The sequence below is a fragment of the Thalassophryne amazonica genome, chromosome 4 (genome assembly GCF_902500255.1).
Source record: "Thalassophryne amazonica chromosome 4, fThaAma1.1, whole genome shotgun sequence".
Classification (NCBI taxonomy): domain Eukaryota; kingdom Metazoa; phylum Chordata; class Actinopteri; order Batrachoidiformes; family Batrachoididae; genus Thalassophryne; species Thalassophryne amazonica.
In genome coordinates, this window is record NC_047106.1 from 143426957 (window position 1) to 143442880 (window position 15924).

Below are 15924 nucleotides of genomic sequence, written 5' to 3' on the forward strand. Positions count from 1 at the left end.
TGCGGCCATTGTCCATGCTGCAGACGTGGCAAAGCCAGCGCAAGCGTCTTTGTGTGAGTATGGTGAACATACCTGGCATCACAGCCTGTCCCAGGACATCCTTGTTTGTGACACGGTCCTGCCATCTAATGCCCAAGAGTCATCTGAGACAGCGCATGTAGAACGTGTTCAGTCTGTGTTCTATGTGGGCATATAGGGTCCATGCTTCACTGCCATAGAGAAGGGTACTCAGCACACATGCTTGGTATACCTTCATATAGTGCTGATCGTTAGCATGGTGTTGTCCCATAGTCTTTTCGCAAGATGGGCCATTGCTTATGCTGCTTTGCCAATTCGCATGTTCAGCTCGACATCCAGGGAGAGGTTGCTCGAGATGGTGGAGCTGAAGTAGGTAAAATTCTTGGCAGTTTCAAGAATATGGTTGTCGATAGTGATCTGAGGGATGTTGCTGACATCTTGGCCCATAATATTGGTCTTCTTCAGATTGATGGTGAGGCCGAACGCCATACAGGCATCTGCAAAGCAGGTGATGTTGTTGCAGTGAGGGCAGCGTCATCTGCAAGAAGCATCTCCCTGATGAGGACTTTGCGAACCTTTGTTTTGGCTCGCAAACATGCAAGGCTGAAGAGGCTGCCTTGGAGCTTGGGAGGGCATCAATCTTGTGTAGGGGGGCAAAGAGACCTGTTCGGCTTAAGAGGCCTCTTTGCCTTGGTTAACCAGACTTAACCAAGGCTTCTGAATGCCTTAGTTAAGTCAATGAAGGCAATGAACAGGGGACGTCTCTGCTCATCGGCACGTCTCTTGAAGCTGTCTGAGGGCGAAGACCATGTCTGTTGTGGACCTTGCAGCACGAAAGCCATACTGCGATTCTGAGTAGACCCGCTCAGCGAGTTTCTGCAGCCTGTTAAAGGCGACACGGGTGAAGGCTTTACCCTCTATGCTGAGGAGAGATATGCCACAATATTTGTTGCAATCGCTGTGGTTTCCTTTGCTCTTGTAAAGTGTGATGATCTTGGCATCACACATGTCCTGAGGTATAATCCCTTCCTCCCAGCATTGCAGCAAAAGGTCATGGAGGTGGTTGAGAAGAGAGTTCTTCTTGCTAACTTTGATGATCTCGGCTGGGATGCCATCACTGCCAGGTGCTTTGCCGCAGGCTAGTGAGTTGATAGACTTGCTGAGCTCTGCGATGGTGGGTGGAGTGTCAAGCTCCTCCATAGTTGGCAGGTGGGCGATGTTATCAAAGACTATGTTGGTGACAACATTTTCCCGGGAGTAGAGTTCCTGGTAGTGTTCAGCCCATCTCTCCATCTGTTTGTTATGGTCTGTAATGATCTCGCCTGAGATTGATTTGAGTGGAGCAATCTGATGGTATCTTGGTCCAAATGCTTTCTTCATACCCTCTTACATGGCATGGATATTCCCAAGTCAGAAAGAGATACTGAATGTCCTGGCAGAACTTCAGCCAGTACTCATGGAGTTTGGGCAATAACGTGCTGGCGGTGTTGATATGAGGACGACCCTGCTGCCTTGAGCGGGTGGATTCGTCTGGGTCGGAGGCGCACCTGCTGCTAACCAAGGAATGGTCCGGTTGCAGTCAGCACTGTGATAGCGGGTGACTAGCACGTGTTTAAGCAAGGATCTTCTGGTGATGACAAAGTCCAGCTGCTGCCATGTCGTGATCTGGGGTGCCTCCATGATACTCTGTGGTGAGCTTGCTATGGAAGAATGTGTTAGTGATGCAGAGGTCATGGTAGGAGCAGAGCTCGAGTAGCCATTGCACGTTTCATTGAGCTTGCTGATGCCAAAATTACCTATGCAGCGTGACCAGGAGCTATGATCTGAGCCAACCCTGGAATTAACATCACAAGTAGGGAACAGGTTCTCCTTTCCAGGTACCTCTCTGACCTTGGCCTCCAGCTCCTCGTAGAATGCATCCTTCACCTCGGCTATTGAGCAGAGTGTGGGGCATAGATTGCTGAGGATGGTTGTGAGTCCTGTTGAGGTTGTAAGATGCAAAGAGAGGATCCAAGCTGGTCCCTTGGGAAGGGGGTTCAATTGATGACAGGAGAGTGTTGCGAACAGCAAAGCCAACTTCATAGAGATGGTGCTCATCGGGTTCCAGTCCCTGCCAGAAAATTGTGTAGTCCTTCTCGTTCAGGCTACCATTTGAAGGGAGGCGGTGTCTCCGGTAGGGTGGCGAAGTCAGGTTGAGCCTTGACAGCTCCCGGTCGATGATAGTGATTTTTCTGCCATTGTCAATTTGCTGAAGGTCATCAGAGAGTCCAGGACACATCGTTCTGATGTTCCAGGGTGGCCAGCCGTAGGGCTGGTGCTTTGTGGTTTGTTTTGCTTGGTGTGAAGGTTACAGTCCACTCTTCAGTATTTTCCCTAAGCTCCAAGCACCCATTGAAGCAGGCAGACTGTAGTGGGTCAACACTCTACGACTGGGGGCTGCCCAGTCTCTTGTTTCTGTCTCTGCAGTAGCAACACTGGAGTGACCTCCCAGGGTGCAGGCCTGGACAAAGTATAGGGAAATTCTGCATTGCCTAGTCATGAGAATCCCCCTCTCCGGCATTGCTGACAGACTCTATTGAAAGGACAAGCCGATACAGTTGGTGCCAACGCAGCTTACGGAGTTTGCCGTACAGTGTCACATTGTTCGACCAGCCGCGTGAGAGACTCCACTCCTGTTTTTCTGTTAGCCTTTGCCTCTCCCAAGACAACCACAAGGCAGTGGTGCTTTTTGACCCATAGCTGGGTGTCTGGTTTGTGGGCATCAGGGCAGTCCACACACTGGTGGGCACTAGCATACCGCACGTCTGGGGGCCAAAACTCCTCCGAGTCCCTGTAGGTTGGCCTGAGCACTAGGTGTACCCAGTTGACATGTGTCGCCACGGGAAGCACTACATAGGGCTTGCTGGTGGAGAGGCTGTATATTGACAGGATGGAGACTTACGCACTCTGCTCCTCTTTTTGCATTGCTGCGAGCAGCAGTGCTAGTCAGCAGTGGAGGCTGAAAAGCAAGAAATACGGCATGCCAACACACTAGACGCGTCACTCCACCCATTTGACAAACACACCACACACACCACACACACACACACACACACACAACACAACCACACCACACACCACACACACACACACACCACACACACAGACCATACATACACACATATACATACATACACACACATATATATATACACACACAGGCATACACACACAGACACAGATATACACACAGAAGCACACAAACATACACACAAACACACAGGCATACACACACACAGACACATACACACATAGACATACACACACATACACAAACACAGACACACACCTACACACACACAGACATACATACATGCACACAAACAGAGACGCATATACACACACGCACATACATACACACACACACAAACACACAGACACACACACACACGCTGGTCTTCCTAAGAAGTCTTGCATTCAAATTGTAACCAGGATCCACTCTGCTTAGCATCTCAGATCAGTGGAACAGACTGACTGAAGAGACACGTAACCCTGGAAATCACCTATGGGTTTGTTGGTAAAATAATGAGGGAAGAACCTGATCAGGAATTGCCTCATTCAGTGAGCTCAACAGTTACTTCTGGCCCCTTAAAAAGTACATCTGAGACTCAACACAGGTCACCCGACATGGAGGAAAACCCCGAAATGAAACCTGTCAGTCAGACATGGTTGGTTGGATTTAGAATAAATAAATATATATTTATGGAGTGAACTGTAACTGGCTTTCTTCTACTTTCTGAAGTGCTGTACTGGTGTTTGTGAATAGCTGTACTGGTGTTTGTGAATAGCTGTACTGGTGTTTGTGAATAGCTGTACTGGTGTTTGTGAAAAGCTGTGCTGGTGTTTGTGAAAAGCTGTACTGGTGTTTGTGAAAAGCTGTGCTGGTGTTTGTGAAAAGCTGTGCTGGTGTTTGTGAAAAGCTGTGCTGGTGTTTGTGAATAGCTGTGCTGGTGTTTGTGAAAAGCTGTACTGGTGTTTGTGAAAAGCTGTGCTGGTGTTTGTGAAAAGCTGTACTGGTGTTTGTGAAAAGCTGTGCTGGTGTTTGTGAAAAGCTGTACTGGTGTTTGTGAAAAGCTGTGCTGGTGTTTGTGAATAGCTGTACTGGTGTTTGTGAATAGCTGTACTGGTGTTTGTGAATAGCTGTGCTGGTGTTTGTGAAAAGCTGTACTGGTGTTTGTGAAAAGCTGTACTGGTGTTTCTGAATAGCTGTACTGGTGTTTGTGAAAAGCTGTACTGGTGTTTGTGAATAGCTGTGCTGGTGTTTGTGAAAAGCTGTACTGGTGTTTGTGAAAAGCTGTACTGGTGTTTGTGAAAAGCTGTGCTGGTGTTTGTGAAAAGCTGTACTGGTGTTTGTGAAAAGCTGTGCTGGTGTTTGTGAATAGCTGTGCTGGTGTTTGTGAAAAGCTGTACTGGTGTTTGTGAAAAGCTGTGCTGGTGTTTGTGGAAAAGCTGTACTGGTGTTTGTGAAAAAGCTGTGCTGGTGTTTGTGAAAAGCTGTACTGGTGTTTGTGAAAAGCTGTGCTGGTGTTTCTGAATAGCTGTACTGGTGTTTGTGAAAGCTGTGCTGGTGTTCTGAATAGCTGTACTGGTGTTTGTGAAAAGCTGTACTGGTGTTTGTGAAAAGCTGTACTGGTGTTGTGAAAAGCTGTGCTGGTGTTGTGAAAAGCTGTGCTGGTGTTTGTGAAAAGCTGTACTGGTGTTGTGAAAGCTGTGCTGGTGTTTGTGAAAAGCTGTGCTGGTGTTTCTGAATAGCTGTACTGGTGTTTGTGAAAAGCTGTACTGGTGTTTGTGAAAAGCTGTACTGGTGTTTCTGAATAGCTGTACTGGTGTTTCTGAATAGCTGTACTGGTGTTTCTGAAAAGCTGTACTGGTGTTTCTGAAAAGCTGTACTGGTGTTTGTGAAATGCTGTACTGGTGTTTGTGAATAGCTGTACTGGTGCTTCTGAAATGCTGTGCTAGTGTTTCTGAAAAGCTGTAGTGGGGCTTCTGAAAAACTGTACTGGTGTTTCTGAATAGCTGTACTGGTGTTTGTGAAAAGCTGTGCTGGTGTTTGTGAAAAGCTGTACTGGTGTTTGTGAAAAGCTGTACTGGTGTTTGTGAAAAGCTGTGCTGGTGTTTCTGAATAGCTGTACTGGTGTTTGTGAAAAGCTGTACTGGTGTTTGTGAAAAGCTGTGCTGGTGTTTCTGAATAGCTGTACTGGTGTTTGTGAAAAGCTGTACTGGTGTTTGTGAAAAGCTGTGCTGGTGTTTCTGAATAGCTGTACTGGTGTTTGTGAATAGCTGTACTGGTGTTTGTGAATAGCTGTACTGGTGTTTGTGAAAAGCTGTACTGGTGTTTGTGAATAGCTGTACTGGTGTTTGTGAAAAGCTGTACTGGTGTTTGTGAATAGCTGTACTGGTGTTTGTGAAAAGCTGTACTGGTGTTTGTGAATAGCTGTACTGGTGTTTGTGAAAAGCTGTACTGGTGTTTGTGAAAAGCTGTGCTGGTGTTTCTGAATAGCTGTACTGGTGTTTGTGAAAAGCTGTACTGGTGTTTGTGAAAAGCTGTACTGGTGTTTGTGAAAAGCTGTGCTGGTGTTTGTGAATAGCTGTACTGGTGTTTCTGAAAAGCTGTACTGGTGTTTGTGAAAAGCTGTGCTGGTGTTTCTGAATAGCTGTACTGGTGTTTGTGAATAGCTGTACTGGTGTTTGTGAATAGCTGTACTGGTGTTTGTGAAAAGCTGTACTGGTGTTTGTGAATAGCTGTACTGGTGTTTGTGAAAAGCTGTACTGGTGTTTGTGAATAGCTGTACTGGTGTTTGTGAAAAGCTGTACTGGTGTTTGTGAAAAGCTGTGCTGGTGTTTCTGAATAGCTGTACTGGTGTTTGTGAAAAGCTGTACTGGTGTTTGTGAAAAGCTGTACTGGTGTTTGTGAAAAGCTGTGCTGGTGTTTGTGAATAGCTGTACTGGTGTTTCTGAAAAGCTGTACTGGTGTTTGTGAAATGCTGTACTGGTGTTTCTGAAAAGCTGTACTGGTGTTTCTGAAAAGCTGTACTGGTGTTTCTGAAAAGCTGTACTGGTGTTTCTGAATAGCTGTACTGGTGTTTCTGAAAAGCTGTACTGGTGTTTGTGAATAGCTGTACTGGTGTTTCTGAAAAGCTGTACTGGTGTTTGTGAAATGCTGTACTGGTGTTTCTGAAAAGCTGTACTGGTGTTTCTGAAAAGCTGTACTGGTGTTTCTGAAAAGCTGTACTGGTGTTTGTGAATAGCTGTACTGGTGTTTGTGAAATGCTGTACTGGTGTTTGTGAATAGCTGTACTGGTGTTTCTGAAAAGCTGTACTGGTGTTTGTGAAAGCTGTACTGGTGTTTCTGAATAGCTGTACTGGTGTTTCTGAATAGCTGTACTGGTGTTTCTGAAAAGCTGTACTGGTGTTTCTGAATAGCTGTACTGGTGTTTGTGAATAGCTGTACTGGTGTTTCTGAAAAGCTGTACTGGTGTTTCTGAATAGCTGTACTGGTGTTTCTGAAAAGCTGTGCTGGTGTTTCTGAATAGCTGTACTGGTGTTTGTGAATAGCTGTACTGGTGTTTCTGAAAAGCTGTACTGGTGTTTCTGAATAGCTGTACTGGTGTTTCTGAAAAGCTGTACTGGTGTTTGTGAATAGCTGTACTGGTGTTTGTGAATAGCTGTACTGGTTTTTGTGAAATGCTGTACTGGTGTTTGTGAATAGCTGTACTGGTGTTTCTGAAAAGCTGTACTGGTGTTTCTGAAAAGCTGTACTGGTGTTTGTGAATAGCTGTACTGGTGTTTGTGAATAGCTGTACTGGTGTTTGTGAATAGCTTTACTGGTGTTTCTGAATAGCTGTACTGGTGTTTGTGAATAGCTTTACTGGTGTTTGTGAATAGCTGTACTGGTGCTTCTGAAATGCTGTGCTAGTGTTTCTGAAAAGCTGTAGTGGGGCTTCTGAAAAACTGTACTGGTGTTTCTGAAATGCTGTTGTGGTGTTTGTGAAAAGCTGTATTGGTGTTTCTGAAAAGGTGTACTGGTGTTTGTGAAAAGCTGTACTGGTGCTTCTGAAATGCTGTATTGGTGTTTGTGAATAGCTGTACTGGTGCTTCTGAAATGCTGTACTGGTGTTTCTGAAAAGCTGTAGTGGTGTTTCTGAAATGCTGTACTGGTGCTTCTGAAATGCTGTACTGGTGTTTCTGAAATGCTGTACTGGTGTTTCTGAAAAGCTGTAGTGGTGTTTCTGAATAGCTGTACTGGTGCTTCTGAAATGCTGTACTGGTGTTTCTGAAATGCTGTACTGGTGTTTCTGAAAAGCTGTAGTGGTGTTTCTGAATAGCTATACTGGTGCTTCTGAAATGCTGTACTGGTGCTTCTGAAATGCTGTACTGGTGTTTCTGAATAGCTGTACTGGTGCTTCTGAAATGCTGTGCTAGTGTTTCTGAAAAGCTGTAGTGGGGCTTCTGAAAAACTGTACTGGTGTTTCTGAATAGCTGTACTGGTGTTTGTGAAAAGCTGTACTAGTGTTTCTGAAAAGCTGTACTAGTGTTTCTGAAATGCTGTACTGGTGTTTGTGAAATGCTGTACTGGTGCTTCTGAAATGCTGTAGTGGTGTTTCTGAATAGCTGTACTGGTGCTTCTGAAATGCTGTACTGGTGTTTCTGAAATGCTGTACTGGTGTTTCTGAAAAGCTGTACTGGTGTTTCTGAAAAGCTGTACTAGTGTTTCTGAAATGCTGTACTGGTGTTTGTGAAATGCTGTACTGGTGCTTCTGAAATGCTGTAGTGGTGTTTCTGAATAGCTGTACTGGTGCTTCTGAAATGCTGTACTGGTGTTTCTGAAATGCTGTACTGGTGTTTCTGAAAAGCTGTAGTGGGGCTTCTGAAAGCTGTTCTGGTGCTTCTGAAAGCTGTACTGGTGCTTCTGAAAGCTGTGCTGGTGTTTCTGAAAAGCTGTACTGGTGTTTCTGAAAAGCTGTACTGGTGTTTCTGAAATGCTGTACTGGTGTTTCTGAAATGCTGTACTGGTGCTTCTGAAAAGCTGTACTGGTGTTTCTGAAAAGCTGTACTGGTGTTTCTGAAATGCTGTACTGGTGTTTCTGAAAAGCTGTACTGGTGTTTCTGAAATGCTGTACTGGTGCTTTTGAATAGCTGCACTGGTGCTTCTGAAATGCTGTACTGGTGTTTCTGAAAAGCTGTACTGGTGTTTCTGAAATGCTGTACTGGTGTTTCTGAAATGCTGTACTGGTGGTTCTGAAATGCTGTACTGGTGTTTCTGAAATGCTGTACTGGTGTTTCTGAAATGCTGTACTGGTGGATCTGAAAAGCTGTACTGGTGTTTCTGAAATGCTGTACTGGTGTTTCTGAAATGCTGTACTGGTGGTTCTGAAATGCTGTACTAGTGTTTCTGAAATGCTGTACTGGTGGTTCTGAAATGCTGTACTGGTGTTTCTGAAATGCTGTACTGGTGTTTCTGAAATGCTGTACTGGTGTTTCTGAAATGCTGTACTGGTGGTTCTGAAATGCTGTACTGGTGGTTCTGAAATGCTGTACTGGTGGATCTGAAATGCTGTACTGGTGGTTCTGAAATGCTGTACTGGTGTTTCTGAAATGCTGTACTGGTGCTTCTGTAATGCTGTACTGGTGCTTCTGAAAAGCTGTACTGGTGTTTCTGAAAGGCTGTACTGGTGCTTCTGAAATACTGTAGTGGTGATTCTGAAATACTGTAGTGGTGATTCTGAAATGCTGTATTGGTGGTTCTGAAATGCTGTACTGGTGGTTTTGAAAAGATGTATACGTCTTTCTGAAAGGCTGTACTGGTGTTTCTGAAAAGCTGTACTGGTGTTTCTGAAAAGCTGTACTGGTGTTTCTGAAATGTTGTGCTAGTGTTTCTGAAATGCTGTACTGGTGTTTCTGAAATGTTGTGCTAGTGTTTCTGAAATGCTGTACTGGTGTTTCTGAAAAGCTGTACTGGTGTTTCTGAAATGCTGTAGTGGTGTTTCTGAAATGCTGTACTGCTGCTTCTGATATGCTGTACTGGTGTTTCTGAAATGCTGTACTGGTGTTTCTGAAAAGCTGTACTGGTGTTCCTGAAATGCTGTGCTAGTGTTTCTGAAATGCTGTACTGGTGTTTCTGAAATACTGTAGTGGTGATTCTGAAATGCTGTATTGGTGGTTCTGAAATGCTGTGCTAGTGTTTCTGAAATGCTGTACTGGTGTTTCTGAAATGTTGTGCTAGTGTTTCTGAAATGCTGTACTGGTGTTTCTGAAATGCTGTAGTGGTGTTTCTGAAAAGCTGTACTGGTGTTTCTGAAATGTTGTGCTAGTGTTTCTGAAATGCTGTACTGGTGTTTCTGAAATGTTGTACTGGTGTTTCTGAAATGCTGTAGTGGTGTTTCTGAAATGCTGTACTGCTGCTTCTGATATGCTGTACTGGTGTTTCTGAAATGCTGTACTGGTGTTTCTGAAATGCTGTACTGGTGTTTCTGAAATGCTGTAGTGGTGTTTCTGAAATGCTGTACTGCTGCTTCTGATATGCTGTACTGGTGTTTCTGAAATGTTGTGCTAGTGTTTCTGAAATGCTGTACTGGTGTTTCTGAAATGCTGTAGTGGTGTTTCTGAAAAGCTGTACTGGTGTTTCTGAAATGTTGTGCTAGTGTTTCTGAAATGCTGTACTGGTGTTTCTGAAATGTTGTGCTAGTGTTTCTGAAATGCTGTACTGGTGTTTCTGAAATGCTGTAGTGGTGTTTCTGAAATGCTGTACTGCTGCTTCTGATATGCTGTACTGGTGTTTCTGAAATGCTGTACTGGTGTTTCTGAAAAGCTGTACTGGTGTTCCTGAAATGCTGTGCTAGTGTTTCTGAAAAGCTGTACTGGTGTTTCTGAAATGCTGTACTGGTGTTTGTGAAATGCTGTGCTAGTGTTTCTGAAATGCTGTACTGGTGTTTCTGAAAAGCTGTACTGGTGTTTCTGAAAAGCTGTACTGGTGTTTCTGAAATGCTGTACTGCTGCTTCTGATATGCTGTACTGGTGTTTCTGAAATGCTGTACTGGTGTTTCTGAAAAGCTGTACTGGTGTTCCTGAAATGCTGTGCTAGTGTTTCTGAAATGCTGTACTGGTGTTTCTGAAAAGCTGTACTGGTGTTCCTGAAATGTTGTGCTAGTGTTTCTGAAATGCTGTACTGGTGTTTCTGAAAAGCTGTACTGGTGTTTCTGAAATGCTGTAGTGGTGTTTCTGAAATGCTGTACTGCTGCTTCTGATATGCTGTACTGGTGTTTCTGAAATGCTGTACTGGTGTTTCTGAAAAGCTGTACTGGTGTTTCTGAAATGTTGTGCTAGTGTTTCTGAAATGCTGTACTGGTGTTTCTGAAATGTTGTGCTAGTGTTTCTGAAATGCTGTACTGGTGTTTCTGAAATGCTGTAGTGGTGTTTCTGAAAAGCTGTACTGGTGTTTCTGAAATGTTGTGCTAGTGTTTCTGAAATGCTGTACTGGTGTTTCTGAAATGTTGTGCTAGTGTTTCTGAAATGCTGTACTGGTGTTTCTGAAATGCTGTAGTGGTGTTTCTGAAATGCTGTACTGCTGCTTCTGATATGCTGTACTGGTGTTTCTGAAATGCTGTACTGGTGTTTCTGAAATGCTGTACTGGTGTTTCTGAAATGCTGTAGTGGTGTTTCTGAAATGCTGTACTGCTGCTTCTGATATGCTGTACTGGTGTTTCTGAAATGTGCTAGTGTTTCTGAAATGCTGTACTGGTGTTTCTGAAATGCTGTAGTGGTGTTTCTGAAAAGCTGTACTGGTGTTTCTGAAATGTTGTGCTAGTGTTTCTGAAATGCTGTACTGGTGTTTCTGAAATGTTGTGCTAGTGTTTCTGAAATGCTGTACTGGTGTTTCTGAAATGCTGTACTGGTGTTTCTGAAATGTTGTGCTAGTGTTTCTGAAATGCTGTACTGGTGTTTCTGAAATGCTGTAGTGGTGTTTCTGAAATGCTGTACTGCTGCTTCTGATATGCTGTACTGGTGTTTCTGAAATGCTGTACTGGTGTTTCTGAAATGCTGTAGTGGTGTTTCTGAAATGCTGTACTGCTGCTTCTGATATGCTGTACTGGTGTTTCTGAAATGTTGTGCTAGTGTTTCTGAAATGCTGTACTGGTGTTTCTGAAATGCTGTAGTGGTGTTTCTGAAAAGCTGTACTGGTGTTTCTGAAATGTTGTGCTAGTGTTTCTGAAATGCTGTACTGGTGTTTCTGAAATGTTGTGCTAGTGTTTCTGAAATGCTGTACTGGTGTTTCTGAAATGCTGTAGTGGTGTTTCTGAAATGCTGTACTGCTGCTTCTGATATGCTGTACTGGTGTTTCTGAAATGCTGTACTGGTGTTTCTGAAAAGCTGTACTGGTGTTCCTGAAATGCTGTGCTAGTGTTTCTGAAAAGCTGTACTGGTGTTTCTGAAATGCTGTACTGGTGTTTGTGAAATGCTGTGCTAGTGTTTCTGAAATGCTGTACTGGTGTTTCTGAAAAGCTGTACTGGTGTTTCTGAAAAGCTGTACTGGTGTTTCTGAAATGTTGTACTGGTGTTTCTGAAATGCTCTACATTAGTTTTTGACTAGCTGTAGTGGTGCTTCTGAAAGCCTGTACCGGGCTGTCCTGGTCTTTCTAAAACACTGTCCTGGTATTTCTTAAAAGCTGTACTGATGTTTCCAAAATGCTGTACTGATATTTCTAAAGTGCTGAACTGGTGTTTCGGAAATGCTGCACTGCTGTTTCTGAAATGTTGTACCGGTGTTTCTGAAATGCTGTATTGGTGTTTCTGAATGTAATGGTGTCCCTGCAGGAACTCGGTCCGTTTGGTGATCAGGAAGGTCCAGTATGCGCCAGAGAAACCAGGACCTCAACCAACAGCAGAAACCACCAGGCAGTTTCTGATGTCAGACAAACCGCTGCACCTGGAAGCTTCACTGGACAAAGAGGTGACAGACAGCAGACCACAGACATCAGTACACAGGGAACAGACCACAGACAATCGGAGACAAACAACAGGCCACAGACATCAGAATGCAAAGAACAGACCACAGACAATCGGAGACAAACAACAGGCCACAGACATCAGAGTGCAAAGAACAGACCACAGACATCAGGACAGAAAGAACAGACCACAGACATCAAGATGCAAAGAACAGACCACACACACTATCAATCAATCAATCAATCAATCAATCAACTTTTTTCTTATATAGCGCCAAATCACAACAAACAGTTGCCCCAAGGCGCTTTATATTGTAAGGCAAGGCCATACAATAATTATGTAAAACCCCAACGGTCAAAACGACCCCCTGTGAGCAAGCACTTGGCTACAGTGGGAAGGAAAAACTCCCTTTTAACAGGAAGAAACCTCCAGCAGAACCAGGCTCAGGGAGGGGCAGTCTTCTGCTGAGACTGGTTGGGGCTGAGGGAAAAAACCAGGAAAAAGACATGCCGTGACGGGGGGCAGAGATCGATCACTAATAATTAAATGCAGAGTGATGCATACGGAGCAAAAAGAGAAAGAAACAGTGCATCATGGGAACCCCCCCCACAATCTATGTCTAAAGCAGCATAACTAAGGGATGGTCCAGGGTCACCCGATCCAGCCCTAACTATAAGCCTTAGCGAAAAGGAAAGTTTTAAGCCTAATCTTAAAAGTAGAGAGGGTATCTGTCTCCCTGATCTGAATTGGGAGCTGGTTCCACAGGAGAGGAGCCTGAAAGCTGAAGGCTCTGCCTCCCATTCTACTCTTACAAACCCTAGGAACTACAAGTAAGCCCGCAGTCTGAGAGCGAAGCGCTCTAATGGGGTAATATGGTACTATGAGGTCCCTAAGATAAGATGGGACCTGATTATTCAAAACCTTATAAGTAAGAAGAAGAATTTTAAATTCTATTCTAGAATTAACAGGAAGCCATTGAAGAGAGGCCAATATGGGTGAGATATGCTCTCTCCTGCTAGTCCCCGTCAGTACTCTAGCTGCAGCATTCTGAACCAACTGAAGGCTTTTTAGGGAACTTTTAGGACAACCTGATAATAATGAATTACAGTAGTCCAGCCTAGAGGAAATAAATGCATGAATTAGTTTTTCAGCATCACTCTGAGACAAGACCTTTCTGATTTTAGAGATATTGCGTAAATGCAAAAAGGCAGTCCTACATATTTGTTTAATATGCGCTTTGAATGACATATCCTGATCAAAAATGACTCCAAGATTTCTCACAGTATTACTAGAGATCAGGGAAATGCCATCCAGAGTAACGATCTGGTTAGACACCATGCTTCTAAGATTTGTGGGGCCAAGTACAATAACTTCAGTTTTATCTGAGTTTAAAAGCAGGAAATTAGAGGTCATCCATGTCTTTATGTCTGTAAGACAATCCTGGTGATCAGTTAGCTGTTTTACAACTACCCTCTCAAGAATCTTTGAGAGAAAAGGAAGGTTGGAAATTGGCCTATAATTAGCTAAGATAGCTGGGTCAAGTGATGGCTTTTAAGTAATGGTTTAATTACTGCCACCTTAAAGGCCTGTGGTACATAACCAACTAACAAAGATAGATTGATCATATTTAAGATTGAAGCATTAAATAATGGTAGGACTTCCTTGAGCAGCCTGGCAGGAATGGGGTCCAATAAACATGCCGATGGTTTGGACGAAGCAACCAATGAAAATAACTCAGACAGAACAACCGGAGAGAAAGAGTCTAACCAAATACCGGCATCACTGAAAGCAGCCAAAGATAACGATACATCTTTGGGATGGTTATGAGTAATTTTTTCTCTAATAGTCAAAATTTTGTTAGCAAAGAAAGTCATGAAGTCATTACTAGTTAAAGTTAATGGAATACTCAGCTCAATAGAGCTCTGACTCTTTGTCAGCTTAGCTACAGTGCTGAAAAGAAACCTGAGGTTATTCTTATTTTCTTCAATTAGTGATGAGTAGAAAGATGTCCTAGCTTTACGGAGGGCTTTTTTATAGAGCAACAAACTCTTTTTCCAGGCTAAGTGAAGATCTTCTAAATTAGTGAGACGCCATTTCCTCTCCAACTTACGGGTTATCTGCTCTAAGCTACGAGTTTGTGAGTTATACCACGGAGTCAGGCACTTCTGATTTAAAGCTCTCTTTTTCAGAGGAGCTACAGCATCCAAAGTTGTCTTCAAAGAGGATGTAAAACTATTGACGAGATACTCTATCTCCCTTACAGAGTTTAGGTAGCTACTCTGCTCTGTGTTGGTATATGACATTAGAGAACATAACGAAGGAATCATATCCTTAAACCTAGTTACAGCGCTTTCTGAAAGACTTCTAGTGTAATGAAACTTATTCCCCACTGCAGGGTAGTCCATCAGGGTAAATGTAAATGTTATTAAAAAATGATCAGACAGAAGGGAGTTTTCAGGGAATACTGTTAAGTCTTCTATTTCCATACCATAAGTCAGAACAAGATCTAAGATATGATTAAAGTGGTGGGTGGACTCATTTACTTTTTGAGCAAAGCCGATAGAGTCTAATAATAGATTAAATGCAGTGTTGAGGCTGTCATTCTCAGCATCTGTGTGGATATTAAAATCGCCCACTATAATTATCTTATCTGAGCTAAGCACTAAGTCAGACAAAAGGTCTGAAAATTCACAGAGAAACTCACAGTAACGACCAGGTGGACGATAGATAACAACAAATAAAACTGGTTTTTGAGACTTCCAATTTGGATGGACAAGACTAAGAGACAAGCTTTCAAATGAATTAAAGCTCTGTCTAGGTTTTTGATTAATTAATAAGCTGGAATGGAAGATTGCTGCTAATCCTCCGCCACGGCCCGTGCTACGAGCATTCTGACAGTTAGTGTGACTCGGGGGTGTTGACTCATTTAAACTAACATATTCATCCTGCTGTAACCAGGTTTCTGTTAGGCAGAATAAATCAATACGTTGATCAATTATTATATCATTTACCAACAGGGACTTAGAAGAGAGAGACCTAATGTTTAATAGACCACATTTAACTGTTTTAGTCTGTGGTGCAATTGAAGGTGCTATATTATTTTTTCTTTTTGAATTTTTATGCTTAAATAGATTTTTGCTGGTTATTGGTGGTCTGGGAGCAGGCACCGTCTCTACGGGGATGGGGCAACGAGGGGATGGCAGGGGGAGAGAAGCTGCAGAGAGGTGTATAAGACCACAGCTCTGCCTCCTGGTCCCAACGCTGGACAGTCACAGTTTGGAGGATCCAAGAAAATTGGCCAGATTTCTAGAAATGAGAGCTGCTCCATCCAAAGTGGGATGGATGCCATCTCTCCTAACAAGACCAGGTTTTCCCCAGAAGCTTTGCCAATTATCAATGAAGCCCACCTCATTTTTTGGACACCACTCAGACAGCCAGCAATTCAAGGAGAACATGCGGCTAAACATGTCACTCCCGGTCCGATTGGGGAGGGGCCCAGAGAAAACAACAGAGTCCGACATTGTTTTTGCAAAGTTACACACCGATTTAATGTTAATTTTAGTGACCTCCGATTGGCGTAACCGGGTGTCATTACTGCCGACGTGAATTACAATCTTACCAAATTTACGCTTAGCCTTAGCCAGCAATTTCAAATGTCCTTCGATGTCGCCTGCTCTGGCCCCCGGAAGACAATTGACAATGGTTGCTGGTGTCGCTAACTTCACATTTCTCAAAACAGAGTCGCCAATAACCAGAGTTTGATCCTCGGCGAGTGTATCGTCGAGTGGGGAAAAACGGTTAGAGATGTGAACGGGTTGACGGTGTACACGGGGCTTCTGTTTAGGGCTACGCTTCCTCCTCACAGTCACCCAGTCAGCCTGCTTTCCCGACTGCCCGGGATCTGCCAGGGGGGAACTAGCGGCG

General features: G+C 43.7%; 1 protein-coding gene across 1 annotated transcript in view; it reads left to right on the forward strand.

Moving 5' to 3' along the window:
• The window catches only part of arrb1 (arrestin, beta 1), a 261216-nt gene that overhangs the window by 130302 nt on the left and 114990 nt on the right, over nt 1-15924 (forward strand). Inside the window, 1 exon segment of the mRNA XM_034168704.1 lies at nt 11869-12004. Within this exon segment, the coding sequence (XP_034024595.1) occupies nt 11869-12004 (136 nt within the window).